The sequence below is a fragment of the Nanorana parkeri genome, unplaced genomic scaffold (genome assembly GCF_000935625.1).
Source record: "Nanorana parkeri isolate BGI_ZX_2015 unplaced genomic scaffold, ASM93562v1 scaffold719, whole genome shotgun sequence".
NCBI classification, from domain to species: Eukaryota; Metazoa; Chordata; class Amphibia; order Anura; family Dicroglossidae; genus Nanorana; species Nanorana parkeri.
In genome coordinates, this window is record NW_017306987.1 from 116,479 (window position 1) to 143,018 (window position 26,540).

General features: G+C 40.8%; 1 protein-coding gene across 1 annotated transcript in view; it reads left to right on the forward strand.

Annotated features, from left to right (window-relative positions):
* Window positions 1-26,540, forward strand: part of SNAPC4 (small nuclear RNA activating complex polypeptide 4) — a 72,674-nt gene that overhangs the window by 3,091 nt on the left and 43,043 nt on the right. Inside the window, exons 5-18 of the mRNA XM_018564063.1 lie at window positions 1,019-1,123; window positions 3,936-4,008; window positions 6,463-6,627; window positions 7,340-7,487; window positions 7,805-7,911; window positions 8,695-8,789; window positions 9,772-9,866; window positions 10,255-10,343; window positions 16,706-17,176; window positions 18,403-18,495; window positions 23,016-23,223; window positions 24,347-24,362; window positions 24,638-24,692; window positions 25,896-26,027. Coding sequence (XP_018419565.1) covers window positions 1,019-1,123; window positions 3,936-4,008; window positions 6,463-6,627; window positions 7,340-7,487; window positions 7,805-7,911; window positions 8,695-8,789; window positions 9,772-9,866; window positions 10,255-10,343; window positions 16,706-17,176; window positions 18,403-18,495; window positions 23,016-23,223; window positions 24,347-24,362; window positions 24,638-24,692; window positions 25,896-26,027 — 1,852 coding nt within the window. The remainder of the gene's footprint in view (window positions 1-1,018; window positions 1,124-3,935; window positions 4,009-6,462; window positions 6,628-7,339; window positions 7,488-7,804; window positions 7,912-8,694; window positions 8,790-9,771; window positions 9,867-10,254; window positions 10,344-16,705; window positions 17,177-18,402; window positions 18,496-23,015; window positions 23,224-24,346; window positions 24,363-24,637; window positions 24,693-25,895; window positions 26,028-26,540) is intronic.

Sequence of the window (26,540 nt, forward strand, 5' to 3'; positions counted from 1 at the left end):
AAAGTTTATCAAAAATAAAATATTACAAAAATTTAAATAATTTTTTTTTCGGTTTTGACATTTCCATTTTGGTGCACCTCTAATTATAACCTTTTGTTTTGTTCGGTTGTTATAATTACCTGCATTTTAGCTTGACATCATAAGATTCCTATAATCCTCTGTAAACCTTTACTTCTGAGTGAAGGAGAGCCATCATTGCCAGCCAGTTATGCCCCAATGCATTGCAGAATCCTGGGGACAGGTCGTTGAGCAATCTGTATTGTTCAAATGAAAACAATCAGTGACTTACTAAGCATTAACGTATAATGATTAAGCTGGCCATTGACTAGGCAAATTTCATCTGGTTCTTGATGAAACCAGGCAGAATTTGCACAGTGGGTGTCGGCACCCTTCGGCCTGGCATCCCTCGATCAGAAGTTCAAAGGAGCCAGGCGGAAAATCTTCGGCCGAATGGAGCTTGCAGCCAACCAGCAGGTGCTGGCTGCTGTCAGAATACAATTAAACCAGCTCGTAAGCATTGATGGAGGAATCTGTTATATTTTCTTTGTTTAGCCTGCATGTTGAACGAAGAAAATATAACAATGTATGGCCAGCTTTAGAGTAGTGGGGCTTGTGCCTTTGAACACATGTGATCTGTGGCAGCTTCTATGTTGTTATTGTGATAGGTTCTCTGTAACTGCAATGGAAAAAAATGAGGTCACCAACATGCCAATACTGTGAAAATTACAGTACCAGCCGGACAGAATTAAATGTACTTTGTGAGGTAAAATGTTTTATATATACTGTTTCAATGTTGTATTCAGTAGATCTTTGCCTTGAGTTCCTCTTTAAGATCATTGCTACTGCTACTTCCCTTGACCCTGTACCCCTGTATTACATGTTCTCAGGTCATGTTTGGCGTTGTATACGATTTTCCAGTGCCAGATATTGAATGTTTTATTTGTTTTAAGCAACTGGTATGCTTTTGTAAATTAAAATAGATTCCTTGTAAGTATTAACTGGGAATGTCTCTCTGCAGGGTGGAATATCTCCAGCAGAAGCACCAGAACACCAAAAGCGACATTGAGAAGAAAATTTTAACAAAGCAGATTCATGAAGCTGAGCGAGAAATAGACGAGATCAAGTAAGAATTTATTACTATTTTTTTATTTTTGTGAAGAACAACTAAAGGTTCATATGCCTGATTCAGCAGATTATCCCCATATCACCAATACATTGGTTTGGAAAATGACATTGCACTTGGCCAGCATTTCCACCCAAGGAGCATTCCTTGGATCAGGACACAACGTTCCATGCTTAATCACCACCACTGAATCTTCCTTTTCTTGTCACCTGGCTCACAGCACTGTATATTGGGAATGTCTCCAGTGGGCTTTCTGACAGCAGGGAAGACCCGATGGAACAATAGACCACTACATTGCCTAATTTAAAACTTAAGTAAAATGTGTTTGATTGTCGTTCTATTATAGTGGCGTAGAGATATGTACAGGTATTTTTTTCTATAAGATACATTGCTGGCCTTCCTTATTGCCAGTTGTTTTTTTCCCCTTTGTTTTTTTTTCCTGCTGCAGTTTTAATATTTCTTGTTCCAGTTTTTATTTTATATTTTGCACTGGAGTCAAAGACAGAGGCACAACTCCGGAAACAGTGTCGTTTTTAGACCCTGTTCCGATGCAGCAAGGAGCTGAAAGTGCAGGCTCCCCAATGTAAAAATCAGAAGCACTCAGCAAGGCTTAGAAAGCTTCTGAAGTAAAAAAAAAAATGTTGGATGTAGAAGCTGTAGGAAGAGGAATCACCAGCACTCAGTAGAATAATTCAACATGTCCATTTATTGGACATAGACGTCACACAGACGTCTAAGAGCCAGCGTTTCGAGACCACGCAGGGTCTCTTCATCTGTAATGTTCTTACCGTTCACGAGCCGTCTGCGTCCCAGTGTGGAACGCATCGGCCGCGTCACGTAGGGCGTCTCCTTCCTAGAAGGGGAGTTTCCTTGCTCTCCACCGTGGTTCGCGGAAGTGACGTCACGCTCCGCGACTCCACTTCCGCGTTCACGGCGATAAAAGTAAAAGATGAATGCTGTACGAGCGTTCCACTATTGGGTCAGATGCCCCTCAGACCCCAGGAGCCTCCCTACACAGCAGCAGACAGGATCTCTGGCCACTCAACAGCCATCACCACCATTCCAGCTCCTAGGACCTCCAAGCGCCAACACTTAAACCGCAAGTACTCACCCCTGTGGGGGAAAGGCATTCCACCATAAGACTTTGCTGTTATCCGGGCTATATACTAAAGTGACTGCTGTTGCCTGCATGTAACGTTGTCTGTACCTTAGTACCTCCTGGAACCCCTCTAGGTCCCTCACTCCTGGGATTGCTATATTCATACATTTATCCCTCTATAGGTTGATGCATATGTATCCCTTCCTGTTATGACTGCAATAACAGGGACAGGGTCACAACCTTAAACCTATTCTTCGTGGCAGATGATGCGTTAAACCCCTCACTCTCTGTTAAGTCTGAGAGAGACGCCTGGGGTCATAACCTGATTGCCATACCCTAAAACAATTCCTGCCTAGTTCCGCAGCTGAAATCCATCTCAACCTATCTCCATCCAAGGGAGCATTACATCATCAGGGCATAAAGAGTGACCATGCAGAATGGTAGAAGTATGTAGAAGCTGAACTCCAACTAGAGAAATTTTAATATACTTGCATGGGTCCAGATTGGCACTATGCAAGTATATATAAATCACCCCTGGCAGGGCAAGGTGATCCTGTAAAACATTGTAGTTGCCACAGATACTACAGGGCTCAATTCACTAACGCTAAATACCTCATGAAACTTTGAGGTAAATAACTCAAGTTATTTAACTCTTGAGTATACAATTCACTAAAATCTATGGGTTATTTGCTGAATGAGATTGCAAAATGTATGGTTTTTTTTTTCATCCTTTATTTTTTTATATGGTCAAAAAAAGGCACATGTTTGCAGTAATTTGCACCCATAACATTAAAAACAAGCCAAGGCATATAAAACACTTTTTATTTGGTCCCATTCCTGCCTTTAGGATGACATTCTGTTCTGTATTCTCCTTTTGGGTGAATTTATATTCCAGCAATGTTTTCTCAAATACTTCTATTGCCTCAATTCGGAGGTTTTGAACACTTTCACACAGGCTGACCGACTGCCTCAGCCAGGTGATGATTACCTCATACTTTTTTTTTTTGGTGAATTGAATGTATTTCATGTGATATATGTATCTCCTTGTTCAGTTTTTGCTTTATTTGTTTCAGATATTTTTAATGAATTTACTTTTGTTTTTATCTCGTGATATTTCATTATAAAAAGGTCACATGATCATTTTATCTCATGAGAAAACGTTTAGGGAATTGACCCCACAGTGTCCTACAGCAAATATGCTGAGCGACTTCCCCTCCTCTGTCAAAACACAGTGGGTTGGAACAGAGGCCATTCAGCGAATGCCTAGTATTTTTCTTTAGAGATATTAGGCATTCTCTGATTGGAGAAGGGGCAGTAATGTTGTCATCAGAGAACCCTTGTATGCATTGAGAAGAATACTGGGCACTTGCAAAATGGCCACTGTGCCAAGCGAGTGACCTGCTGTGTGTTATCAATGGAGGGGGAAGTTGCTCAGCACAGCAGCAGCACAGGACCAAACAGATCACTGTAAGGTCGCTGGCTACTACAATGTTTTAGAGGGTCTCCATGGCCCCATCAGGGATAATTTATATATACCTAATACTTACATTGTGCCAAGCTGGACCAATGTAAGTATATATAAATGTCTATATCTGGAGTTTAGCTTTAACGTGAGAATCAAAGATTTTTTTTTAAAAACGTTGCCTGGCGTTGAGCTTTAATTCTCCAGTTTACTGTTTTTTTATTTACAATGTTTTGTTTGATCATATTTAGCCAACTTCAGGAGGATGCCTTGCTGGGACAGAGACATGATGCCCATGATTGGGATAAAATAGCCAACATCAATGTAAGTATTCTTCAATTTACCAATGTTTGGGTGTTGCAAACTTTATCTGTAAATGAGCACTGTGAGCGGTCTATTAAATTTTTGAGCCAGTTATGTAGAAAATATAATTTAACAATAGTACACATATTGCATATAGCGGACTGTGGACCTGCGGTGTAGCTGGTGTAAATTAGAATGCTGTTAAAGTGCTTAGAAAAATGTATGTGTGTGTGTAAAGGATATAGGATAGGACTGTAATGCTATGTTACAGTGTTCAGCACTGCAGTCTGGGATCACTGGCATTCTGGGTCTTTCTCACTGAAGTGCTATCTGCATGGATTGTGCGTGTTCCTCACATGATCCAAAAACAGAAGCTTTTAACCCCATTCATGACTGAGCTAGTTTTCAGGTTCTGTTCATAAATGACTGACACATTTTTTACATTTTTGCTGTGTGATTCTTCCACAGCAGTAATATACTTTCTTACTAAATGTACCCACACATATTATATATTGTTTTTTAGAGGACAGATAGGGCTATATAATTATATCACATATGTGTACCTAACCCCTCACTTAGTTTGAATAAAATAAAAAAAATGAGGAAAAAAACTAGAAGAAAACACTTTTTTCACAAGTTTTGATTATTTTTTTTTTTTTTAGAATTTTTTTATATTAATTATAGTATAAAAAATATATTTATATATAATTTATATTTTCCTAATTTTGTTTTACACTTTATTTTAATTTTTTTACACTTTGTAAAAAAAATAAAAATAAAATAAAAAAACTTTTTTTTTTCTTGTCAGTTTATATCAAGCAATCACTATGACAGCTTGATAAATTAACTTTTTTATTTTATTTTTGGCTATTAGGCTGATCCAAACTTAGGAACAGCTAATAATAACCTTAGAGACTGATCCTGACTTTAGTCAGATTCAGATCTCACTAAAAGCTCTTTGATCGTGCCTAGACGATCAGAAATGATACATTTCACTGAAAAGATACATTTTATCCTTTCAGTGAAATGTATCCAAACATCGAGCTCTCGAGCTGTCAAAACAAATAGCAGAGAGGTGAGGTGAGTCACTGCTGCCTCTCTGCTATTTTGAGCTGTCAAATACGGGATCGCAAATTGCGGTCCTCTATTTGCATGTAACGGCTTCATTCTTTCATTAATGAAAGGAAGAAGCTTTTACAAAAAGCTTAATTATTTCATTAATTAATGCCTCAATACTGAGACATTAATGAATGACTGTTAAATGCTGAGAATCAGCAAATACCGGCATTACAAAGCCTGATATAACTCGTCACGTACAGTGTACGTGGCCAGTCATATAGGCACAAAGTGACAAGACGTACACTGTACGTCTCCCGTCACGAAGGGGTTAAACAGGTGTGTCTCACTGTAAGACTGATATATACACTGCTTTGATTAAATGGCTGGTATGAATGGTTCATTGCATTCAGATGGTTAAGCAACATTCTCTTCCAGAGTTATTCAACCTCCTTATACAACTTTGTTTGGGTGATCTCTGCAGAATGGAAGGATCAGCTATTCTGAACACTGATTTTCCTTTTTAGTAGCGATCATGACCAAATGTTTGCCTATTTCCTGTTTTTCCCCTGCAATCTTCTCTTGGCTGTCCCATTGTGTTCCCTAACTTTAGAACCCTAGTATTCAATATCACCATACTCCCACCTCATTACAAGTCTCTGAAGCGGTCATATGCATTGTCTGCATTGCACTGGCTGATTATCACAGAGCTCCAATTTTGGGGTCTCCCTCTGCCCCAAGGTGTTGAGACAAAAGGAGAGGCTTTTAGGAAGTTTTGTCAGAGTAGTTAATTCAGTTTAACGATAGGTTCACTTTAAAGCTGACCTTTACCCATATATTTAAAATAACAACAAACACACCTTTTAGAAATGTTTAGTAATGACAGTGTACACATACTTCTATATAATTGCAGGCTTTGTATTCTGTGCATACCTTATTTCTCTTTTCTTCCCCAGTCTTCTGGCAGTAGCCATGTTCACTAAGGGCAGATTACTAGCTCTCCTTTTGCTTCCTGGATTTATGGCACATGTCACTAGACATGTGACTAGGACATGTGACCATGCACATCATCTCAGGGGAGGAAAATGCCTTTCCCTGAGATCTCGTGAGATTACTGATGAGATTTACCAGCAATGCTCTGCTGATGACAAGGCGATGCCAGTGTGCATTGCTTTGACAAACTGAAGTCATTTTGCCCTTTGAAAGCAGGAAGTGAATGCTCTGCAAGTGTAAGTATTTTAAAATCACATAATTTCTACACCTGACATGTCTATAATATTATTATTATTATTATTATTGTTATTCTTCATCATGCATAGAGGGATGCATTGGTAGAATTTGATTTGTGAGTGTGAAGGTCCGCTTTAAGTTATGTTATGTAAGAATTTTCTGTTTCTGCACCCAATATCCCTCATCCAGTTTGAAGAAGTTCACACCTCAGATCGGCTGTGCAGAATGTGGCAGAATTATGAGCACCCGCACGTCAACAAAGAGGACTGGACAGAAGAAGAGATTGAAAAACTAAAGGAGATCGCAACAGATCACAACTTTGTTGACTGGCAGGCGATCGCGCAGGAATTGGGGGTTAGTGCTCAGCAATTACAGGCGAAAATATAGCCGCTCAGATTGTTACTGGAATCTGTATTTTTTTTTCCCACAGTTGAGCTCAGCAAACAAACAAAACTCAATCGTTATGACATATGAGCCTATTAAAGTAAAACGGTCAGTCATTTTGAACCTTTACGTAAAAGACCTGCCTAAAAGCTAATGTTGCAAGATGGCTGTTATTGCCTTTATTAGCTGTAAAACCCTCTTTGTCTGACTGACTCGGCTAAGCCTTGATTACTATCATTCCTCTATTCAGTGAAAATGCGAAAAGTGGCCAGTAAGGACATTCTCATTGAATGTGAGGATAGCAGCTGTCAGTGCCGCAGGAACAAAGAGAAACCTGCAGAGGGCGCACAAAATATGATTTTCTGGCTTATGAACGTAGTTGCAGTGGTGGTATTTTTGTGGTATGTTTTCTTAAGCAGGGTTTTTACTTTTGAAAGTTTCAAGTGGCTGACATTTTGGCTTTAAAGGTTATGTAATAATCTAAAAGATGTTTTAGTCCTAGGCAGATGCAGAATCATGAATCACTTAAAACAGACATAGGATGATCTCAGCCATGTAGTCCCATTAAGATATACAAAGCCAGTGGGTAACTCGGTCCTCCAACTCTCATTCATAACTGAAATATTGGTGTTGACCAGATGAGTAAATCTCTCTCTGGTGGTTCATGCTTTTCTGTCTACAGACCAACCGTACAGCGTTCCAGTGTCTTCAGATGTTCCAGTCTACTAACAAAGGCTTCAAACGGAGTGAGTTCACCAAGGAGGAAGATGAGATGTTGACGCATTTTGTCCAGCGAATGAGGGTTGGGGAACACATCCCTTATAACAAAAGTGAGTGTCAAATGCCTTGTGTCCTGTCAACTGAGGGCAGCCATGTTTGCATATAAATAATTTGCCTCCTGCTGAAAGGAATCTCTCTCCAAGATAAGAGAAGCCTGGTCATGCATCAGCTCTTTAAGTCAGCCTGTTTCAAACAGGGTGCCTTTTGGCTTCCTCAGAAGTGTCTCTAAATTTTTACACAGTGCCATGTCTTTCCATGGTGCAGGCAAGTTTCCTATTTTGAAGGAGGAACTGATGTGAAAAGGAAGGGGGGAGGACTGACATTAAATATATTTATTTATAAGTTTTTTTTTTCTTTTTTTTTCTAGTTTATTATTTTATGGAGGGTCGAGATGGTTTGCAGCTTCTATATCGATGGACAAAGTGCCTGGATCCCAGTTTGAGGAAAGGTCCATGGAGCAAAGAGGAAGATGAGGTGAGTGCCTCAATCATACGTCAGCCATATTACTCTCATCTCTAAAGTAGAGCACCAGCGAGGAATGAGGTGACGGCACCTTCTGAAGGTTTCATGGAGTGAAGGGATTTCAAACTCTATACCTAAATTAGTGGTAATTCAGAGTTCACTGAAAAACACATAAATAATGTCCTCACTTTATACTGTATTTGCAAGTTTCTCCAAAAAGATAAAGATAAAAAAAACTTTCAATGCAGTAAACATTTAACAACATTGTTGAGATGCCAGAAGTTTAGTGCAGACTTCTTGCAGAGCTAGAGAGCCAATCACATGAGTAGCAGATAACAAGTCTGGGAAAGCCCTATCCTGTGATTTCAAGGAGGGTAAACTTGAGGGTTTTCTTTGTAGTTTTAACATTCTATATCTGGTGACAGCAATGACAGATTAAATATATCTACTAACAGGATTCCAACCTGCCTTGGAAGTTTGAATGTGACTAGTGATTCAGAAAGTGGAAAAAGGATGTTACACTGCACAGGATTCTGTTAGTACACTCCTAGTCATCATGTAAGGAGCTGTCTGGATTCTGGCTTTAGTGGATTACAGAGAACTCCAATTATGACAAAGCAAGCCAAGTTTCTGATTTTTAGCACAGTTTTGGTGCATGCTGGGTAGCATTACATGTTCATTGATTGGTTGCATTTGTGCTTGTATTTGCAGAAGTAGTAGTTTTCTTTTAATAACAGAACATTAATGCTGAGAGTGTAAAGGTCTTTTTTTCATTTTCTTTTTGCCCCAATTCAGATGTTGTTAAAAGCAGTGGCTAAACATGGTGAAAAGGATTGGTATAAAATTCGGTTTGAGGTTCCAGGAAGGAGTGATGTTCAGTGCCGAGAGAGGTGAGACAGAGTCAGTGATTAATAGTATATCATATTTATAATAGTTTCAAGAGTTCCTCTGAACATGTATAGAAGTCACTGAGGGGAAGTTATCAAAACTGGAGCAGAAAAAATCAGCAGCAGTTGCCCAGGGCAACCAATCAGCTTCTCTGTTCAGTTTGTTCAGTTGAGATTTGAAAATGAAAGCGAGATGATGATGATGATGATGATGATTGGTTGCTATGCACAGCTGCTTCAAATTTTGTCTGCTCCAGTTTTGATAAATTCCCCTCAATGTGTATTGGTTCCCTGCATTCTCCACATGTTATGTATGGCAGTTAGCCTCCAGTGGTGATCTCTTTTTCTTTATTCAGTTAGTGTTTATCCACGTCAAGACAATTCATCTTCATTTAGTCCAGCTGCTGCCACCACTGAATGCATTTTAAGGAAGGTTATGTTAAGTTGTGTACACAAGCTGTCATTGCTGACCTTTCTCTTAATACCCAACTGTCATGCTGATCCATATGTTACTGGCCTAAAACAAGCCCATACATCAGGAGTGCTGATGTCACCAGCTGCATGTTTGTTCTGCCTTGGTGACAATATTTGAAGCCAGAGACAGTCAGACAAGTAGCATTTTTGGGACCAGATCATCTATGTCTAGTTTTTCCTCGGTATATGTTTCCTTAACAAAAGTTTTAGCCAGAGATACTTTGATATATATTGTATCTAATTAATACAACTGTGCCCCTTACCTGGTTATGTGAAAACAATGTGCACTATTGGGGCCTGGGTGGGGAACCAATACAATGTAAATAGCAGTGACATGTAGAGAAATTGCAGCAGTTTCACTCTCCAGGCAAAAGCAGCCATATAGCATGGGGTAAACCTGATAAAAGCAATTAATGGAAGCACATGAAATAAGAATGGTTTCTATGCAGGCAGTGGACATTACAGCTTTCCTGGCATTGCCATTGAAATTGCTTTATTTTTGATCCTGCAGGTACCTCAAAGGCCTTCACAAGGATGTTAAGAAGGGTAAATGGAGCCTGGAAGAGAAGGAGAAACTTCTTGAACTTACATCAAAATATGGTGTTGGTGAGTTTCTCTCCCTTAAGATGCCGACCTTATGCGTGTTTTCTGCAAATTTACACTTGCACTGTAGGACACGGTTAAATGTTGTAAATCCCTTAAATGTGTCAGATAAATCATTATTTACTTGTACAGTGTATCCCTTTTGTTTGTGGAGGCAATGCTTGAAAGAAGGCTTGTTCTGCTCCAGAAAGATTTAGGTTTGTAGCAGGAAAAAGCAAGCATGTGTGGAAACATCCTTCTCTTGTGTGCACTACATAACAAACCAGGTATAATTCAGTTCTGATGAACAGTGGTTTCTACCGTCATCTGCACTTACTGAGAGTGATTTGTAACTTCTAGACTGATGATATTATGTTCCTTTTTATTTGGGTATTTTTTTTCCTGCTTGCAGGTCATTGGGCACAAGTGAGCAAGGAGCTGCCTCACCGGACTGGATCACAGTGCCTCAGCAAATGGAAGCATATAACAGGCTACTTCACGGTATGAGAATGTTTTGTTCCTCAGTGGTCAGCTTCTTCTTCCCTCCTGTATTTGTAACGCTGGCTGGAATACTCTGTGTGGTTTAGATTTTGGTTTGTTGTTGAGAAAATATATGTAGATATAGATATACTGTATATATATCTATCAGTTTCATCCAAGAAAGTATCGCACACCATCTTCTTGTATGGGGCTGCATAGCGGCAGACCGGTCAAGGTTCCAATGCTGACTCCTGTCCACCACAAAAAGCCCCTACAATGGGCATGTGAGCATCAGAACTGGACCACGGAGCAATAGAAGAAGGTGGACCTGGCCTGATGAATCACGTTTTCTTTTACATCATGTGGATGGCCGTGTGCGTCATTTACCTGAGGAAGAGATAGCACCAGGATGCATTATGGGAAGGAAGCAAGCCGGCAGAGGCAGTGTGATGCTTTGGGCAATGTTCTGCTGGGAAACCTTGGGTCCTGTTATTCATGTGGATGTTACTTTTTTTACATGTACCACCTACCTAAAGATTGTTGCTGACCAGGTACGTACACCCCTTCATGGAAATGGTGTTTCTTGATGGCAGTGACCTCTTTCAGCAGGGTAATGCCCCCTGCCAAAACGTCAAAAATGGTTCAAGAATGGTTTGTAGAACACAACAACAAGTTTTAGTGTGATTTGGCCTCCAAATTTTCCAGATCTCGATCCAATCGAGCATCTGTTGGGTGTGCTAGGAAAACAAGTCTTATACATGGAGGCCCCATCTCACAACTTACAGAACTTAAAGGATCTGTTACTGATGGCTTGGTGCCAGATACCACAAAATACCTTCAGAGGTCTACTGGAGTCCATGACTCGACGGGTCAGGGCTGTTTTGGTGGCAAAAGTGGGACCTACTAAATATTTAGCGTGTGGTCATAATGTTATGGCTGATCGGTGTACAACACATAGGGAGACAGTACAATTATAATACAATACCACACAAAAGGACCCTGCTCGTGAGAGCTTACAATTTACAAGCAGGGGCAAGTGGTACAGAAGGTAATAACTGAGGGCTGATTAAAGGAGTAGATGTACAATTTTTTAAGAGGAAGTGAAATAGGCTTCCCTGAAGAGGTGAGTTTTCAGGGAAAGCCAAAAGGCAGACAGAGTAGGAGATAGCTGAATAGGTTGTGGTAGGGAGTTCCAGAGGATATGAGAGGCTCTGGAAAAGTCCAGGAGGCAAGCATGGGGGGAGCTGTTGAAGGAGCTAGACAGCAGGAGATTTTGGAAGGAGAGGACATTTTGGGTGATATTTTGAGACAAGATTGGAGATGTAGCAAGGGGCAGAGTTGTGAATAACTTTGTATGTTGTTAGTATTTCTAATTTTATACGTTGCGCTATTGGAAGCCAGTGCAGGGATCGGTAAAGAGGGTCCATGGACTGGACAAGATCTTACTACAAACGGAATCTAAATGGATTTTCAGATTTAAATATTGGCACACCACGTGGTCTTAATAAAGGCTTCACCTATACACCATTCATCAGCCAAATCTGAATGTTTGCCTAGAACACAGCTTAAAACCCGTAAGCAATTATATATTTTCTGAAAGCAGAGGCCCTGTAGAATAAAAAAATGCTAGTTTTTTTTTTTTATGTCGCATGGTATTTGTGCAAATGTTTATCAAACCAGTATTTTTAGGATAAAATACACTAAAATGTAATTTATTGCACAGAAACCGAATATAATACCCAATTTTTTTGTAAAATATAAAAAATGGGGTCACGCCAGGTAAATACATAGCAAACATGTCATGCCTAAAAATTGCGTTCGCATGTAAAACTACAATACCCAAAATTTCCAATAGGCGGTGCTTTTAAAAGCTTTTACAGCTCATCAGTTTAGTGTTAGCAGTGATTGATGGCCCTAAAATTACTGCTTTCACTCCGACATTCGCGACGATATGTAACATGTTTGTGGCCATTTTTGTCTTTTTTTGCACCCGGGTTTGCGTTGTATTGGGGGGGCGGGGGACTTCAAAAATTCCAGTCCAGTGATCGGAGGAGAGCTCAGTGGCCGATCAGTCAGCAGAGACCGGCACAGGGGACAGCACAGCCCAGGGTAGCTGGGGGGGGGGCGGCGCACATTCCGCCGCACCACACAAGCGATCCGGTGGCTATATATAGCCACCACATCGCTTATATCTGAACAGCAATCGCCCACTGTTTAAAACGATACCAAGAACCATGGAAAGGTTTTTTTTAACAAAATGAAATCTAAATTCCTGACTCCTCAAAGTAGCCACTTTTTGTACATATAACAGCCAGAAACACACTCGTGGCATTCTTTCTACAATGGAAATCAAATATTGTTCGCAAAGTTCTTCCCAACACTGTTACAGGAGTTCCCATAAATGCGTTGCACTTGTAGGTTGCTTTGCTTTCCCCATCACCGTCCAGTTCATCCCAAGCCAGCTTGATGGGGTTTAAGTCTGGAGGTGGTGTTGGCCATTCCATGATTTGAAGCCTGCCATCTTGTTCTTTTTTCTTTAAGGTAGCTCTGACACAGGCTGAAGGTATGTTTTGGGTCATTATCTTGCCGTGGGATGAACCCCTGACCAACTAGGTGTACAACGGAGGGTATTGCATGGTGTTGCAAAATACTGTGGTATTAGTTTGGATTCAGGATGTCAGTCTCTCTGTGCAAGTCGCCGTCTCTTGATCCAGCAAAATGGCCCTTAGGCCATCATGCTTCCTCCTCCATGTTTGACAGTTGGTGTTGCACACCGAGGAACCATCCTTTCACCAAAAAGCCTGTGTGATGAACCATAGATCTCACATTTTGATTAATCGGTTCAAAAGACCAGCTTCCAGTCTTCAGTACTCCAATGGCGGTGCTGCATGGCCCAGGCAAGCCTCTTTTTTTCTTATTTTGCCATTCTTACTCCCACTCAACATGTCACACCTGTAGCTCAAAGTCTTCTTTTCACGGTTGAAACTGAGACTTGCTTACTTCAATCAGTAGAAAGAAGAAAGTTTTGTGGGTCACCTCCACCCTGGCTCCTTTCATAAATCTCTCCCCCTAGTAAGTAATACATGAGAAAAAACGTGGAGGAAAGGGTTTCTGGAGAGAGATATCGTAGACCATGCGTAAAATTGTATTAAATTTATTATACATAAAATTCCTTGTAGTAAAAGCATTGATTTTTTCATGATAGCTCATAAATAGCATTCTTACATATACAAGTTAATTGTCATAGAAGCATTTCTTAGTTATAGTAGCTGGTGCAATTCATTAATAACATTATTAAATACCTACAAGAAGGCAATATTCCAATTTAGACCAACATGATTCATCCCTCGTCCTTGGCTAGCCCAACATACATACATACATTCATTTGATAGACTTCTGACGCCCATCGGCCATGATATGCTCAAATGATAAATTCATTGGTGTGTTCTTCAAACTGTATTCAATATTTCTTTCCAACATGATTCGTTCCCTACGCGTTTTGCCCTCTGGGCTTCATCAGGGGAATTGACTGTCTATCAAAGGGAGGTAAGTTATTTCCGTTATATATCATGTGTAGTGGATGGGGAAACGCATCCCTGGGATTAATCCCATGTGCGGATATCCCCCCTCTCTCTCCTCCTCCCTCCCTCCCTCCTCTCTCTGAGCGGGCATCTGGCACTCACCTGTATTGAGTGCCTGGAGATGGATAAGTGCAGTGGGGACAGACAAGGGATGGGTGGCTAGGTTAGGCCTTCCCATCACATATCGTCCATCATCTCCACAGGGACCCCGGGGCCTTTAGGGGAGGGATGTCCTGGGCAATTAAGAGAGCCAATCGTGTCGCCATTCGGAGCAGTGATCTAGGAGGAAAATATATATAGCATAATATCAGCTGAGGTTACTGATTTTTAGACCTAGTGTATAGCAGTGTGCAGATTACAATGTATTTGTTTGAATATGACGTGACCATTCTTGGCCCTCCTTATCCATGATCTCTGAGTGTGTCATCTTCAACCTCAAATACTATGTAACTATGTAACTATATATAACGGAAATAACTTACCTCCCTTTGATAGACAGTCAATTCCCCTGATGAAGCCCAGAGGGCGAAACGCATAGGGAACGAATCATGTTGGAAAGAAATATTGAATACAGTTTGAAGAACACACCAATGAATTTATCATTTGAGCATATCATGGCCGATGGGCGTCAGAAATCTATCAAATGAATGTATGTATGTATGTTGGGCTAGCCAAGGACGAGGGATGAATCATGTTGGTCTAAATTGGAATATTGCCTTCTTGTAGGTATTTAATAATGTTATTAATGAATTGCACCAGCTACTATAACTAAGAAATGCTTCTATGACAATGAACTTGTATATGTAAGAATGCTATTTATGAGTTTTATGAGCTATCATGAAAAATCAATGCTTTTACTACAAGGAATTTTATGTATAATAAATTTAATACAATTTTACGCATGGTCTACGATATCTCTCTCCAGAAACCCTTACTTCAATCAGTGTTAAGCTGTGCTTGAAGCTGTTGTCCTGGGAGTCACCTGTCACGCAAGCTGTTGACTCTCAGAAACTTGTCTTCTGATTCTGTTGTGGCTTTGGGTCTGCCAGAATTTCCTCCAGTTTACAAGTGCCTTTTTAAAGGTGTAGGAAACTACTCACTGATTCCTTGGCTTTCTTTGCAATTTCTCTAAAAGAAACACCTACACTTTTAAGGATTATACTGGTCTGTCTTCCTTTGTTAACCTGGCCATACACCTATAGATTATCTGCAGATTTTCTATATTCAGATGGAAAAAGTGCAATAGATTCTTTCAGCTACGCTAAACTGTGTGGATGGAGGAATCTCCCACTGGGCCAAGCTTCAGTACCTTGCTAGTCAGCCCCACTGGTTGTCAAAATACCTGAACAAGTCCTCGCTTCGGCAGGACATATACTAAAATACCTGAACAATGTGATTGCATGGAGGCATTGTTTTGAATGTACTCCTTACATTTCTATATCCGCTAAGAGAACTACTGAAAAATCACAGAATAAAAAGCACCATCGGTTTTGAAATTATGAAGAATAAAATGAATTAGATCTTCAATACTGAGAAATTAACCAACATCTTGAATTATTCACCAAAATATGGGAAGGATATATTACAGCATAACACCTGCATGGTTTGGGCCTGTGAAGTTATTTTTTTTTTTTTAATGTCCTGTTTCATTTGTTTTAATTAATGTATTGCTGCATGTTATTTGGATTTGATCTATATCAATACTTTTTGTCCAAAAATGTATCCATTCAGCCGGCATCTCTCAATCAGCTGATCGAAGGAGCCAGTAAGAAAATGTTCAAACTAACAGAGCCAGCAGCCAATGAGCTGACGGTTCTGTTTGGGTATTCTTACAGGGGCTGGTGGCCGCTGTCAGAATAGGAAAGGAACAGCAGGGATTCCTTGATCAATGCACTTGTAGCGTTGATGGAGGTATCTGCTCTATTTTTTTTTTTCATTCAGCCCATGGGGTGAATGAGAAAAATAGAGCAGTCTGTGGCCCGCCTAACAACTATAATCCTCTCTTAGTTCACACCTTGGCGGATTGAATATGCACGTTTTTCGTGCGTTTTTTTAACCGCGATTCGCGGTAAAAAAAGACGCGCGAAAACCGCGCGTTTCCGAGGGATACTTGGGCTGTATCCCAATGGAACCGTCCGACCAAAACGCCCCAAAGAAGTACATGTACTTCTTTGGGCGTAGGGCGGTTTCCCGCACGTTCGTACTCACGGAAAACCGCCCAGATGGGAACCATGCACATTGAAAATAATGGCATTTCCCTGTTTGAGCGTTTTTCCGCAAGTACGAAAGCGCGGAAAAACGCCTAGGTGTGAACCCAGCCTTATTTTCTCGCTTTTGGCCTCTTAAATTATACCATTGGAAGTGTTTTATATATCTCTGTCACTAACTGCAAAAAAAAATACCAGTTGATCCTGCCAGAAATCTTGTGGGCTATAAATTTTCTGTGATCTCTGCTTCTACTTACTGTTGTTAGTCATCATTGTTGCCAGCTATCTCTTTGGACTACAAAAAAACACTCCATATGTTATTAAAGAGAGGAGGTGGTGTTCTGTAGTCCTGTCCTATGGTGACAACAGTGCTCCTCCACAGATGCAGTTGAATGAGTAACCATTGTGACTTTAGGACTGGAATTGTGTTATTGGCAAGATGCCTAAAAAAACCCAACTAATCCACGTATATGAACTGGTAAGCTGAAGTATATAAACATTTTTGTTCTTGGATTTCGATGTGCTTAAATTTGTTTCACTATTTCTACTTGTGCTTGAAGTTTTTGTGTTAGCTGATAAACTTTAACTTCTACAGAGAAGGAGGCTGAGACTAAAACAGATGACACCAGAAATGCCACCAAAACTAAAGACATCACAAAAGCCCCCAAAGGAGATGACGACAAAAATAAAAAAGGACAGTGAGGAAGAAATGAGCAGCGCCAGCAGTAGCAGCGAAAGCAGCTTTATCAGCAGCAGCAGCAGCAGTAGCAGCAGCGAGAGTGATGATGAAGCCATGGAGCTGATGGATGAATTTGGAGGAGCAGAGATCTCCAATTTGGTTAAGTCCATTCCCGATTTGGATTTGTGGATCCCCAGGAAAAGGAGCCTTGGTTTGCAGGATAAGAGCCTCCTTGTCTACACTGCTTCACGTAACACCAAGCCACCTAGAACTAAGAAACGAAAGAGCAGAAATGTCACTTTTCAGTTCAACACCATTTTGAAGGGTATTGCCTATCCTCCAACCAGCGACACAGTTACGGAGACAGTTGAGGACTTCCTAAAAGAGGTATGGCTAGAACAAAGCAAGATTGTCTCTTAAAGAGCATATATGGTTTGTTTGTTTTTTTAAGTATACACACACTCCCATAACCCTGCTATCTACAGCGAAGTTCAGCTTCAGTGGAGCATGTAATAAAAACTGATTAGCAGTCTAGATTAGGAAGTAGTGCATACTATGGAGTGGCATCCCTACCCTCAAAGCATTGAGTAAAGCAATACCTAAAACAGCTGTGTCTTTTACTAGCTTTGTTGTTACTTGCGTGATGAAGGAATGATTAACTGCTTTGTAGTGTGTTGTAAGTAAAGGCACTGTCAGTAAAGGTTGTTCTGTTACTAATTGGTAGCTGCCAGAGGGATTTTCTGGAATGAGGCACTTGCACTCAGTGTCGGTACTATTAACTACCACCACCGTGGATAATATCGGAGGCACTGCCTGATACAAACAGTGCTGAAGTCCCCAGCACCTATAGCTTTAGTACATTATTAGGCAAAATTTAGCCTCATCTCCAAAAGTATATGTTGGGCTTTTGAAGCTATGCTGAATCACAGTGATGTAAATTTACGGCCCATTTACCCCAATGCACTGTGGTAAGGTGCGCTACACATTCTTCATTCTTAATGACTCCCCAACACACCTTACCAGTGCATCTGTGCTGCAGTGAACCACATTGTACAATAACTCACTAATGCACACTGAGGTACCTGCGTTTGTAATCTGATGGTTGGGTGGGGAAGGTACTTTTGGTATAGCAGGTAAAAAGCTCAGGATGGGCTTCACTTGTGAGGTCCAAGGAATAAGGGAGGTGGGGTAGTGGCACACACTCTGCTGAACTGTAAGCCAGCATCCTTATGTGTGTGCAGGGAGGCATTTTGCTTGTTGAATCCTCATGCTGTCATTCTTCTTAGCAGTGCAATACTCATTGCTCTTTACTGCTCCCCTGACTGCAATCTGTGTACAGAATTGGTTAGCTATGCCAAAATGCATGCAGGTAGCACTGGACTGCCTTAGTAAAAAACCTAGTATTCTTTGCAGATTAAACGTAAGGGTTCACCCTGTAATAAATATGTATTTGTTAAAGGAAGATTTTATTAAAATCATTAGAAAAACTATATAACATTAAAATAGAATTGAGGATACCCCAATGTACAGTAGTTTCCCTTTTAATAAAGTAGACATGTATGTTCTTCACTTTTCTGGATGAGCATTATATAATGGTAGCATTTTTCACTCAGGCAGAAGAGAATAGTCGTGAAATTCTGCAGATTCGGGAAGAAGATATTCTCAAGATTCTTATGAGGAACACAAGAGAAAATGAAAGGAAACAGGTGGGACTCTTAACAGAAACTTTGATTTTTTTTTTTTTTTTTTACTCCTATATTTGTTAGACTGCCCCCTCCATTACTTTTACCAGGTTTGTTGTCCTGTAAGATTGTGTTCCTTTGCAAAAGTCTTCCTAAGGTCTGCAAATGTTGCCTTAGCCTTCGTTCACACGGGTAACTGCCAGCCCGTACAGATCCGTGCTGCGTGCACGGCCGTATCGGGCAGCTCCCAGGAAGAACAGGTACTGCGTGTGATTATACGCAGCAGCCTGTCCTTCTCTTTTGGAGTACACCGCCCTACGCTCACCCGACCTGCACGTCCGTGCGGGTGTCTGTACTCGTACGCTGACGGGATGGATCCTGTCTGCATCCGAGCAGGGACACCCGTACGGACGTGCAGGTCAGGTGAGTGTAGGGCGGCGTACAGCCGCATACTGCCATAGAGACGGACAGGCTGCTGCATACAAATCACACGCAGCACCTGTCCTTCCCGGGAGCTGCCCGATACGGCAGTGCACGCAGCACAGATCTGTACGGGCCGGCCGTTACCCGTGTGAATGAGGGCTAAGAAAACACTCAAATCTGATATTAGATACCATGCTGTGTTGTAAAACCTGTCAAGAGTTAAGGATGAAATGAATGTACTTAGAAAACCCTTTATATTTATGTATCCAAGAAAACAAAGCAAACTTACAAAACCACCTGCTTTACCCAGTGCTTTGAAAACTGTCATCACAGGTCCATTCCTACATAGACATTGAAATGATTGTGTGTGTTTTTTCAAGAACTGTCTGTTTGCAATCAACCCCACAATATGAAACATTTCTTTACACATTTGTGCTTCAAATCCTATTGTGTTGAAATATGCATTTGCCATTTTTGATGGTCTTACATTCTCATCAAGTACACTTTGATAAACTGCGGACATCATAGTTGCATGCTTCACAATGTGCATAAGGTGATTGAAGTGCTGTCTTTAGTATGCACAAAACAGGTACTACTGTGACAACTCTCTTTGCTCATGTCTTCCGACATGTTCTTTGCCTAAATGTTCAGTTTTAAACAGTAGTCTTGTTTCAATGTTCTTTTTAGATAGCAAAAACTTTTTCCTGACACACTTTGCATTCAAGTTAAATTTGTGCAATCTCTTTCTAATTGTAGATGCATGCACTTTAGACATGAACTGTTGCAAGAGTTACCTGCACATCCCAAGATTAATTGGTGGGGTTTTTGAGGACCTCTTTTAGCATCAATGGGTCTTATAGTGCAATGACTAATTTCAAATAATTTTGTGATCCTTTTTAAATCACATTCCAGACTTCTAGACCTTTTACAATTTTCTTTCTGAGGGCCTTAGATAGCTCTTTTGATTTGATTTTGGCATGATCACGCCACACATGTCAATAACAAAGAACACCAGACTAGATATTGGAGGTTTGAATAAGACAGGTTCCACCTATATGCCCCTGGGGAGGTTTCTGATGATTGGCACCTAATTTGGAAGAGTGGTTTCTAATTTGAATCCTGAATTTAAAGTGGTGGTAAATATAGGGGTGTACTTGCTTTTATACATGACAATGTTCTTTTTCGTTCATTTCGTTTTTGAGAATGAATGCACCACATCAGTTTTATGTGTCATTTGTTCAAGAATATCACCTTCATCTGTAGGCATTGAGCTGATGTTTGCCTGTTCAGTTAGGTTAAAAAACGCAACAATTTATGGGGGGGTGTACAAACTTTTTTACATGACAGTTTCTGCAGTCTGCATTGTAACTGCAGACCATTAGCGAAAAAAGGGAAGCATCTGCTTAACAGGATTATTCCGTCAGTCTTTTAGTTCCTTAAAGACCCATGACGGAATAATCCCGTCATGCGCTACCATGAGCGCTATTCTGTGGAGAGACCAGCGCTCTTTGAGTTAATGCTGTTGCTGGGTCCCTCAGGGTCTGAAGCAGACCCTCAACAGCAAATTAGGGGTATAAGCACTGTGATCACAGCAATAGGTAATCGCAGTGATCACAAAGCTGTGGCAACCAGTGAACTGGATCTGCTTTCCCAACTTCTTGTCCTGGCTCTGAGAGCCGGAGACTGTGTACAGTTACACCAGAAGTGATATAATACACAGCACTTCCGCTTCCAGTGATCGGAGGAGAGATCAGAGGCTGAATCTCTCTCTGATCATTGCGGGGAGACCCACCGACCCAGTGGCCGTTGCGGGGGTACCACACGGTACAAACGATCCGGCGGCTGTTCAGACACCAGATCATTTGTAAGTTACACAGCAATCGCCTGCTGTTAAAAGCAGTAACAGCGCCCAGCGGGGAGAAAAGAAACCTGGGATGCGCCGATGTATCGGCCGAAACATGGCTCTTTCGGCATTATGCCAAAAGTGCCATTTTCGGCCGATATCGGTGCATCCCTAGTTTAAACCGTGTTAAAGCAGGGTTTTTTTTCTTCTTCAACTTTTTGCATATATCTACTGCATGCTACCCTCATATATGCGCTGTGTGCAGCTTCTGAAAAGATACGCTATTAGCGTAGCGGGGAAGCCTTAAGTGCTCCCGCACTGGCCGCAACGGCGGTAGTTCCGCCACTGGTACTTGCTGATACCAATTACCGATACTTTTTTCTTAAAGGGACATGTGACATTTTTTCTAAAACAATACAGACTAATGATTTTAGGGCAGTTTCCTAATAGTTATGAAGAACTGTAACTCATTCCATGATTATTCAGCAATGGAGAAGGCCAACCAGCAATAGTGGGCTACCGATCCCATCAATCCATGATTATACAGCAATAGAGAATGGCAACCTGCTATAGAAGACTACAAATCTCAGCAATCCATGATTATTCAGCAATAGAGAATGGCAACCTGCTATAGAAGACTACAAATCTCAGCAATCCATGATTATTCAGCAATAGAGAATGGCAACCTGCTATAGAAGACTACAAATCTCAGCAATCCATGATTATTCAGCAATAGAGAATGGCAACCTGCTATAGAAGACTACAAATCTCAGCAATCCATGATTATTCAGCAATGGAGATTGGCAACCAGCACTCTGGGATTGCTGAGTTTTGTAGTCAGTGGGGCTCCCTGGACCCTGGGCCGCAGGGTCTTCTGTAGTCTTCTAGCCATTCTCTATTGCTGTATAATTATTGATTACACGGCAATCGAAACTGGCTATAGAGAACTACAGATCCCATCAATTTATGATTATTCAGCATTTATACTGAGGTGTGTGCAGATCTCACCAGGGATGTGTTTGGGTCTCACCAGGGCTGCGTGCAGATCTCACCAGCGATGCATGCAGATTTCACCAGGGTTGTGTTTCGGTCTCACCAGAGCTCTGTGCAGATATCACCAAGGCTGCGTTTGGGTATCACCAGGGATGCATGCAAATCTCACCAGGGATGCATTTGGGTCTCACCAAGGCTGCGTGCAGGTCACACCAGGGTAGGGATGCACCGATACTAGTATCAGCGCCGATACCGAGTATTTGGGCGAGTACTTGTACTCTGATCAGAGGGAGATCGTGTACTGACCTCCCTCTGATCCCCTGTCACAGAACCGCTGTGGTGGTCCCGGGTATCACCAGGGATAGCGGAGCTCAGGACCAGCGGAGGGGAAGGGGACTGTGGGGGAGCGGGGGAGATAGGGCACGCCGATCGGTATCTCATACAAGTGATCCAATAGCCACCGGATTGCTTGTATGTAAACAGGCATTATTGCTTCTTTAAAAATGTTGACAGTTTCCCACTCGTAAGCGCGGGGAACCTAGGAACTAATATATTCTGAAGCTGTGTGATTGAGGGGTAATATACCTGTTTAGGAATGTCTTCAGTACCAGAAACATTTTGGGTTTCTAGTGTTTAAGAAACTAGAAAAGGGCATTTTTGTTTTTGTTTTTTTTTTGCTGCACATTTGACGGCAGAACTGCAGTCACATGGATGGCAGATGTGTCATGGTGTACCCATATGTAGGTCTCTCTGCTATTTTACAAGCCATTGGTAAGAACCAGGAGAACAAAGGCAACAGATTGCCAGATTGCATATTTCATTCTGTGCCACAGCTTATGTCTGTCGTGTTGAAAGTTTTTCAGTGCTGTTAGTTGCTTAAAGTGCACCTAAACATTTTGCTAATTTTGGATGGAGTAGAAAAGGGTTATAATCTCTGCCAGGTTTTTATTGTCTGTGCCCCCATTGCAGATATCTACCCTCTTTGTTTGTCCTGGTAACCATGGTAACAGAAAGTGATGGGAAATCCAGAATTTAACAATTGTTACAGGGGCAGATGAGAGGAAGTTTTCCTAAAGGGAAAATGTTAGTGACAGCAGTCTGTGCAGGAATTCCTTATTGCCTTGGATAGATCTAATTTTACTTCCTGTTGTGTATTTGAGACAGAAAGTGAAGAGAATTTCCCAAATGGGTTACATACCTAATAACCATTTGCGACTCCTATCCAAAACTGAAAAAGCTTCTTTTATATGCCTAAACTTTTTTTGTCCTCTCTCTTGCTTGTTAGATCCAGAGATTTAGGCAGAGTAAGCGCGTTCCAGGTTCAGACACCGATCAGCAGGACTCCAGAAGGTCTTTGTCACAGTTGGCTGTGACACGTCTGTACAGAGCATCAGTAGATCGGAAGCTGCTCTGTGCTGTGGCACGGTGGATAGGAAATGTGTTTCTTCCACTGTCAACCTGCCGTGAGAAGCGTTTTACAGGAAGAACTCGGGGTAAGCCATCAAATGCTGACTTTATTGTACATAATTGTCAAGATCCTATCTGAAGGCTCGTGCACAGCTTCAGTAGTGCATCTGGGAAGCTGCTTTCCTTATATGGTTTGTCATTTTGTTTCCAAAAAAATCCTTTCTACTTCCTTCATTTCTATAGGTTGTGCATGTACTGTGGTTTGAATTTAAACTGTTCTCTAGTTATTAGGGGCTGACGTTCTTGTTATCTGGCCCACCCCAACCGTTACATCAAGGAGCAGAGCCCTGATTTTAGAAATGTTTAGTAATGACAACATACAAACAGATACTTCTAGATAATTGTCGGCTTTTTATTTTTTGTGTATCTTATTTTTCCTTTCTTCCCCAGTCTTCTGACAGTGGCCATTTTAACTAAGGGCAGTTTACTAGATCTCCCTTAAATTTTTGGAACTCTGGCACATGTCCTAGTCACATGTGACCATGTACATCATTTCAGGGGAGAAAAATGTATTTCCCGGGGGTCTCATGTGATTACAGATGAGATTTTCCAGTAATGCTCTGCTGATGTAACCTTCCCAGGATGCAACGCTTGGGCACAATTACATCATTTGTGCAGCAGGACGTGGAAAACAAGAAATTGCAAGTAAAATAAAAATATGTTTGTTTAGCTAATGAATGTAAGATGATTTCATATGAGCATGCAGAGCTGTATTCTGATGTGATTTTTAGTCAAAGGGGTAGAGGTCAGCTTTAACTCTTAATAATTTTCCACACATGCCCGACTATTATAGGGGACCCATAAACAGTAAGTGTTTTTTAGTTCACTGAAAAGCTTGTTGAATTTTAGAAATTAATTGGGTTTATGTTCTGTTATCAGTTTACATACTAATGTGTTGTTTGAGTAATTTAATTTTTCATGATGTGTACATAATGGTGAACAGTGAACTTCTTTTATTTGCTCCCTTTTGGTCTAAAATACCATTGAAAGCCTTTTGTTATATCTGTTTGACAAGTGCAAAAAAATACACTGATTTTGTCAGACCTAGTCTGTATCCTCTCCACACTTCTGTGTTATCTCAAAGATCTCATCTAGTTCTGATCCTAGACTTACAGAATAATTATCCTTCATGATCTGGTGATCTGAGAGTAGAAGTGGTTGAAAAGTTAATCTAAAGACACTGGGCAGGGCTGACACCGCTCAGTAAACAAAATGCTGTGTGTTGTCTGTCCACAATGTGACTTGAGCAGTGCATTTCTGGCAGATCAGCTGGTATTTTTTTGTACTTGCAGAGTTTTTAAAGAGATACGACACTGGGAATGCAAATGTATTGCAAAGGTGTACTGCATACGTTTTTGTTTTTCATGTTTTTAATTTTTCTTAACATATACAATTTGAGTTGTTTTTTTTTTTCTCTTTTACAGCTGATGAGATGAATAGGAAGCTGAGTTGTGTAACCATAACCAGCACTCCAATTTTCACCCTTCTCATTCAGGTATGTGTTTGGAGGTTATCTTTTTAATGTTTTTGTGTTTCATTTCATGCTTTTTACCTTTTTTTTTCTTTACGTTTTATTTTTTTAATTTATTTATTATTATAATTTTTTTAATTTATAGTGAACAGTACATAAAGCAGATCTCTCCAAAGCATGGGGAAAATCCTCTGTTCAACAGGTATTCATATTGGAAGATTCCCCTCACCTTCTGTTCGGTGACTACTGTAAAATTTTGGGTTTCCCATCACTTTCCATCCTCGTGACAGTGGACACAAAGACCAAATCGAGACAGAAGGTTTAACCTTTTCCCCACTCCACCCAAAACTAAAATGTATATCCCATTTATATAAACCCTGCTACAATAAGCTCTTGATACTCGGAAGACGTCTCAAATGGTGCTATACAGAATTTATATAGCGCCAACAGTTTGCACAGCGCTTTAAAAAATTGAGGGTGACAATATAGTTAGCAATACAATTTTAATACTGGAGGGTTAGGAGGGCCCTGCTCATGAGAGCTGACAATCTAGTGGGAGGGGCAAGTGATACAAAAGGTAATAACTGTTCTTGATAATTTAATGGAAGAAGTGAAAGGACAGTTCTATCGAGGTGGAGTGGGCTTCTTTGAAGAGATGAGTTTTCAAGGATCGCCTAAAGGTAGATAGAGTAGGAGATAAGAGGATCGGGGTAGGGAGTTCCAAAGGATGAGAGACACCCTGGAAAAATCCTGGAGGCAAGCACGCACGGAAGTGACTGGAGAGCAGGAGGTCTTTTGGAGGGCGGTTTGGATGATATTTTGAGATGAGGGGGGTGATGTAGGTTGGAGCAGAGTTGTAGATGGCTTTGTAGGTTATTGTAAGTATTCTGAATTTTATTCATTGGGCAAGTAGAGCGATTGGCAGAAGGGGGTGGAGGACACTGATCGGTTGGTAGGGTGGATCAGTCTGGCAGCAGCGTTCATAAACTGAAGGGAGATATACTGTTAAGTGTTAGGCCAACAAGGAGGGAGTTACAGTAGTCGAGGTGAGATATTACAAGGGAGTGAATTAGAAGATTTGCGGTCTCATTTGTTAAAAGGGGGCGAATTTTGGAAATATTATGGAGGTTGAGGCGGCAAGATTTGGATAGTGTAGTCCTTTCCTATAATACTAGAAAATCCATGAAGAAATTTCAAGAGAAATTAACCATTTTCTTAATTTCCCAGTTTTTTCAGATAGATGCAGAAGGCTGTTTGCAGATGATCCAGCTGCAAAAAGTTGAAGAGCCTGAGTTTTGCAGAAAAGAAAAAAACACTACAAAAACCACTACTAAAACCGCACGGAATACGGCAAACTCGGTAAGTAAAAGCACACATCAGTGTAATTAAAACCCACTACAAAAAGTCAGCCAGAAGGCCACATATTTATGGTTATGGTTGCCCTCAAAGGTATCTGTAAGACTATATAAATGTATCTAATCTTTATCATAATTGCCTATGCATTCGATTTATCACTGGTTTTAGTAATAACTTAATACCTAGATCTTGAAAGTAGAAGTCTAGGAAATGGCCTGGTGGGCCGGATTCGGCCCCGGGCCTTGAGTTTGACGCATGTGGCTTAGACAGTACATTCTCCAGGGACATTTTTTAGATCTAATATATATCCACATATACAGTATGCAGATAGAAGTAATTCAAGGGAATTTAGGGACCATTTCTGGAAAGCACATACTTTTAGATATTATTGCAGTTTTTACTTTCTCATATTTTATGTTCTTATATTAAATATAGAGATTTGTAGATCAATCACTAGAGGGAGCTCTAGTGATTGACTAATCCTATCTGACTAATCCTCACCTAACCTCTTCCCTT